Genomic DNA, 6,000 nt, shown 5'->3' on the forward strand with positions numbered 1-6,000 from the left:
CTGTTTAAGTCACCCAGCCCATGGTATTTTGTGAGGACAGCTCTAGCTGACAGATTTCCCTAATACATCCGTCCTACATACACATTAGTACTTCTGTGTGTGATAAACATTGGTGAATGAGATAGAGTTCTTATCCTATGGAGCTTTGAATCAAGCGGAGGTAAAACATTATAGACATCCCTACACACAAGCTCAATTCCTAAAGGGACACGCAAATTTACTCCCAGATTGGCAAAAACAAAAGCAAACTCAGAGTCTAATTCCATGGGTCTTAGACTGGATATTTTTGACAGAATGCTTACTTTGCCAATGAATCATTTAGGCGCATTCTGTATTTCCAGAAAGACACAGTTCTTTCTTGACATCCTGGTCCTGCTCATTCAATCTTTTCATAGTCCACTCCTGATAGATGCCAGGGCATGGGGTTAGAAAGAACAGGTGTGAAGGAACACGGCACATGCAATTGTGGTGCTCAATTTGACCTTCTCAACCATCTATATGGTAAGCACTATTTTTCTTCTCTTCTACAGACAGATGATGTGTTTTTCTTTGATAAAAATTTGGAACTAACAACTACTGGGCAAGAAAACAGAAAATTTGGAGTGCAAATTTGAAAACATGGTAATTGAGCTAAGGAAGGTGTAGCATTGGCATGTTATACATATATGGGGATTTTTTCTCCTTCTAGATAGAATTATAATCATTCATCCATCCATTCATCTATCCGTCCATTCATTCATCCATACATTCACTCACCTGTCCATTCACTCACACATCCATTTACTTATCCATCCATCCACCCATCCACTCATTCACTCACTCATTCATCCATTCACTCATCCAAATCATTCATTCGTCCATTCACTCACCTGTCCATTCACTCACACATCCATTCACTTATCCATCCATCCATTCATCCACTCACTCATTCATCCATTCATGCATTCATCCATTTGTGCACCAAGCGTTACCTGAACGCATACTTCGGTCATTTTTCTATTCTGTACATTAAGATGACCAATAAACAAACAACCAAGTGATACAGATTCCCCACTCGGAAGAACCCATTCTCACAAGAAAAAATAAACAAACACAAATAATTAAGATGTCCATTGGGAAAGCCCTGAGCAATTGGAGATAAAAAGACGTCGTGGCAGTTTGGACAAAAGTATAGATGTGGAGAGATGTTCTTGGAAGCAGAGCTGAGGTTTTCGAAGAAAGAAGAATCCCATGAGCGTATGGCAACCTCAGCTGCTGTCCAGCTTTCCGGGTCCGCATCCTGACAGCCTGCCCCTTGGGTTTCTGACGTGCCTGCTGCCCCCACCGCTGTAGAGACCAGCTCTGTGCATTGCTTCTCTTAGCAGATGCGTGTGCCATGGTTTCTGTTCCTCACCAGCTGGCTGGTCGGGTTAACACAGCGGCTGCTCAGGGGCACAGCCAAGATCAGAAGAGAGACTCTTAGAGTCAACACCCACCGTCCTAGATTGGCTAAATACCGTGTTATTTCCTCAGCCAAATCACCTCCTCCAAATGCAGTTACAACATCATCTTATCCAACTAAAAAGGGATCTTTGAGGGTGAACACTGACCTCCTAAAACTTTAGTTAAATGAGAAAGAATGCACAACAAGAACTAATTAAGTGTGTTTTGCCCTATGTGAAGTTCGGCCAGTAGAGAAATACCGAAGGAGCCCCAAGGTTCACGAGTATTGACCACAATGCTTGTGGTTTATGATATACCCAATCTGCCTACATCCCGAAAGCTCCAGGAGAAGCCACAAGCCCTGAGGTCCAACGCCAAGCTCTGAAGGTGACTTCATTCCATTTTTCTCCCTTTGCCCTCACGTGCCTCGAGTCATGATTTATCAAACTTCAAGACAGCTGTAAACTTCCGGCAGAGAAAAACTCAGGTTTTTGCTACCACGTAAATCATGATTTTCAATCCCCGTGCTGGGCATCAGATAACTCTGAAGTCTGCGTAGCCTACCACTTAAACTCTATTTTTGTGGCCTCTGATAATAGGCTATCCTGGTGGTATACACTTTCAAAATCCAGCTACCTGTTGGTCCCTGCAGAAAATGAGGAAAGACATTTCAAATAAGATAGCACTTAGAGAAAAATTCAATAAAAATTCAGCTCAGCTCAAAGCACACTTGCTGTGTCAAGGGGGTAATAGCTAATATGGGGAGACGGGAAAGCTGGAGGAAACTCCCATTATCACCGTCCCTGTGGATGGAGAACGTCCATCAGTAGCCAAGACTAACTAGATAATAGCATCCACCTACCTGCCCCCCGGGGTCACTGCGAGGAAGCGACTGGCCACTGGGCTTTATGTATCGTTCACCAAGTTTTCTCGATTAAATGCATCTGTACAACTTGCAGGCAGAATATAAAACAGGTGAGTTGCTAACCTGTGCACGGAAAGCTTGAAGCTGGGGAGGCAACAATAAAGACAAATTGCCCCTTCCGGCGAGAGTGGGAGCATCTGAACCGAGAAAACTCGAAGGGACTGGCAATCCAATGAGAGTAAAAGACCAACTTTCGTGTCTGCAACATGGTGAATGAGTGGCCACCCCATGTTTGTTAAATAAATGTGAGGCAGTGATATTCAAACGCTCATTAGTAATTTCTCTCTTCCTGATATCCTTCTGCCTGGGGACAGCTACAGGGACCCCAGAAGCCATTCTGGGAAGCTGGGAAGCATGACCCACCTACCCTGGCCACCACTGAGTCGTCCATTGGTGAACTTGCCCCAAACTGGGTCTTGAGGCAACAGCCATGGGTTTGGGGGGGTCAAGTCTCTGTCTTAGCTCTTTTCTTGAGAGGTAGGGGCATAAACCCAGGAGCAGCTGGTGGCCATTTCATGCCACCTACATGAAAAGCAGAGAAAGGAGTCCTGTAGGAAGGGCAACAAGGAAGCACCTTTGTAGAAAGAAGCAGAAATATGAGCTCCGGGGCTGGTTTCAGGTTATCCTTAAGCAAGATGGCGGGGGGAGGCAGAGAGAGTCTCCTGCCCTTGGTGTCGTTGAGGCATTCTGTCACCATAGCAACACACATCAGTGCCCTTTCCACCATGAGTCCATTGCGGGGGGTGCTGGCCTACAGTCTCTACATTTTCCCCATCATCCTAAAGCATGTAAAGCCTTCCCACCTGCATCCCATTTTCACTTACTGTTCAGAGACAGACACCAGCTCCTACACTCCCAGCCACACATCCTCGGCCTCGCTGCGGGGAAGGGAAGATGAGTGGGTACAAGAGGCTGTCACTAAGGGTCACAGGTGAGGGCTCACCTCCGCTGTGCTGCCAGGTTTTGGGGCGACCCAAGCCAGCAAGAGCCTCTGTCCACTTCCTCGCCTGCAAATCTGGGAGTCCTAGTCTATCCTATCGTCGTTCCCAAGGATGGACAGTGATTGGACAATGACTGGAGAAAGGGAAGGAGGGAAGGAAGGGAGAGGATTATTATCTTGCCAAGCGGAGGAAAGGTCAGCCAAACCCTGGAAAGAATGAGTCTCTGAGACAAAGCCCTCCAAAGGTCGAGATGGGGACGGAGAGGACAGAACGACCTGGATGCCTCCCATCGGGGGAAGTACTGGGACACGCACCTTACAGAAGAGGAGCGGAGACTCAGAGACCAGTCACTTCCCTGAGGTCACAAGGCAGCTCAGGCGTTGAGCTGGGGCGTGCCAGGCTGCAGCGTCACGTGGGGAAAGCCTGCACTTGTCGCCGTGACTGGGGGTGGGGGGAAGAGGAGGGAGTCTGGTTTTCAATGTGTTGGTAGCTGTGCAGAATTGTATCACGTCACGGTGAATAAAAAACACGAAAAACGGAGGGGATTCGGTCCGTGGCTGAGTCTCCCTCTGCGTTTGATAACGAACAACAAGCAAAGCGAAGCCTTGATGGTCTGTTATCACTCGGGGCCCCTCTCCGTCTGCGGTGTCTGAACCGAGAGACAGGTGTCTGTCAGGCATCTGTGAGAGGGCAGGGCGACCAGTGATCTCCCGGTTCCGTGCCAGGGAGGAACAGAATCCTGGTCTGTGTGAGGGGGAGGGACAGGACCGAGAGGCAGGCAGCCAGTCAGATAAGGTAAGGAAACTGAGGCGGAGAGACAGGACGTCAGAGAATCCCCACGCGCAAAGAAACCAGAGGCAGAGTGGCACAAGCGGGACCCCCGTAGTTGGAAGGACAGCCGGAGGCAGCGAGAGGGGCTGGGAAGTGCAGAGATGGGGCCCAGGGGCTTTCAGACAGACAGAGTCACGGAAATGAGGCCAAAGACGGTCGGAAAAACAAATTAACTTCTGCTCCGGTACAGGCGTCACAGCCTAACCCCGAGGACGTGCCAGTGTCCTCCTGACGGCAGAAGAGGGACTCACGGAGGTGATGAAGTTCAAGGTCTTGAGAAGAGGAAGCCGTCCTCGTTATGACCCCTGAACACACCTGCCTGTGTCCTCTAAGAGGCAGGGACAGGAGCGTCTGGTGCAGAAGGAAGGGGGACAGGCAGGTGCCCAGCAGTGAGGCGGCCACAAGCCAAGGGACGCCAGGGGCCGCCAGAGGAGGAGGGAGGGCGTCATCCCCGGGGCCTCCTGAGGGCGCAAACCCTGCGGACGCCTTGGTTTCAGCCCCACCCACGCTGATTTTAGACTTTCGACCTCCAGGGTAGTGAGAGGGCACATTTCTGCTGTTTTAAGTCATCCCCGCTGTGGTCAGTTGTTAGCAGCAGTCACAGGAAAGGACACGCCATCGGGCAGAGAGAGACCAGCCGGAGAGGGAATGACCGACAGGCGGGAACACGGCAGAGCCTGGCAGGCAAGGTCGAGCGCGCCCAGGTGGCACCGTCTCCGTCATGCGGGTGGGTCTGCTCATTCGCACACCCCAGCGCCAGCACTGAATCATCAGTGTTTATCTCTAATTCCTTCCCGGCGCCTGAATCTATTAGCGGTTCAGTCGAGCTCTGCCTAATTACGTCTGTAACCTGCTAATGCAACCGTCTTTGTTGACTGGAGGCGCCTTCTTCCCCGCCGTGGGCCAAATGAAAATGAAACAGCACATCCAGTTGCCACAGAGCTAGCATGCAAATATCGGTCGCTGACTGAACACCCAACCCTGATGAGACAGCGGCTTGTGGAGCAAAGCTCTGGAAGAGAAGCCTGGAACCCCGGCCCGTGGCGGTGGCTTCGCCAAAGAACGAGGGCCCCCTGCCCCATGGCTCCTGTCATATGGACACGGGTAGGTCCGGTCAGCAGGGGAGACGTGGCCGGAGCCGGGTTGACTCTCAGTCCTTTGGACAGAAGACGGGAAGGGACAGGGAGACAGGCAGATAGAGAGAAGAGCCACACGTTGAGTAGAGTCACAGGCAGAGGAGTGAAGGGCCGGACAGAATATGCGAGTATCGGTGCAGACGAGTAACAGAATGAACACAGAAACAGAGGCGGTGGGGAGAGAGAGAGAGAGAGAGAGAGAGAGAGGGAATGAGAAAGCCAGGCTGGTTAAAAAGAGTAGGAAATCCAAGAGAGAGGCAGGCGGCCAAGGACACAGAGACGAAACCTAACAGAGCAGATAGCGGGCAACACAAAGACATACAGAGAGGGCATCAAAGGGAGATACGGAGGGAGAGGCAAGGGGACCTCGGACCCAGGGACGCGTGCGGTCCTCATGGCCTGTCCCGCCCCGCACCTGTGACTACGGTGTTCCGGATGTCAATCCAGCCACCCCGGCCCCCGTTTAGCTGCATCTCAGTGCTTATCTGGGCATCCGGCAGGTAGCATGTTCTCAGCCGACACATGTTGGCAAGGACAGAGGAGAGGGAGGCGTAAGAAAAGAGAGGAGCCCCCCAGAAAGGGGGGTTCCCCCAAACCCCTGCAAGAGACCGCACTTGTCCACCCTGTTTTGTGAAGCTTCGGCACGGCTGATTATCCGTCCCTGAGCCACCCAGTCCTTGAGCAGATGACTTCCTTTAACCATTCGTGCTTCAGCAGGCTTCTCTCTCTTTCCCGACGCTCTTTC

General features: G+C 51.1%; 1 protein-coding gene across 1 annotated transcript in view; it reads right to left on the reverse strand.

The window, feature by feature from the left end:
- Positions 1 to 5,779, reverse strand: part of LOC106989763 (transmembrane protein 132B-like) — a 30,492-nt gene extending 24,713 nt beyond the window's left edge. Inside the window, 2 exon segments of the mRNA XM_015088231.3 lie at positions 4,439 to 4,580; positions 5,671 to 5,779. Coding sequence (XP_014943717.3) covers positions 4,439 to 4,580; positions 5,671 to 5,779 — 251 coding nt within the window.
- Positions 5,780 to 6,000: the final 221 nt, after the last annotated feature.

The sequence above is a fragment of the Acinonyx jubatus genome, chromosome D3 (genome assembly GCF_027475565.1).
Source record: "Acinonyx jubatus isolate Ajub_Pintada_27869175 chromosome D3, VMU_Ajub_asm_v1.0, whole genome shotgun sequence".
Classification (NCBI taxonomy): Eukaryota; Metazoa; Chordata; class Mammalia; order Carnivora; family Felidae; genus Acinonyx; species Acinonyx jubatus.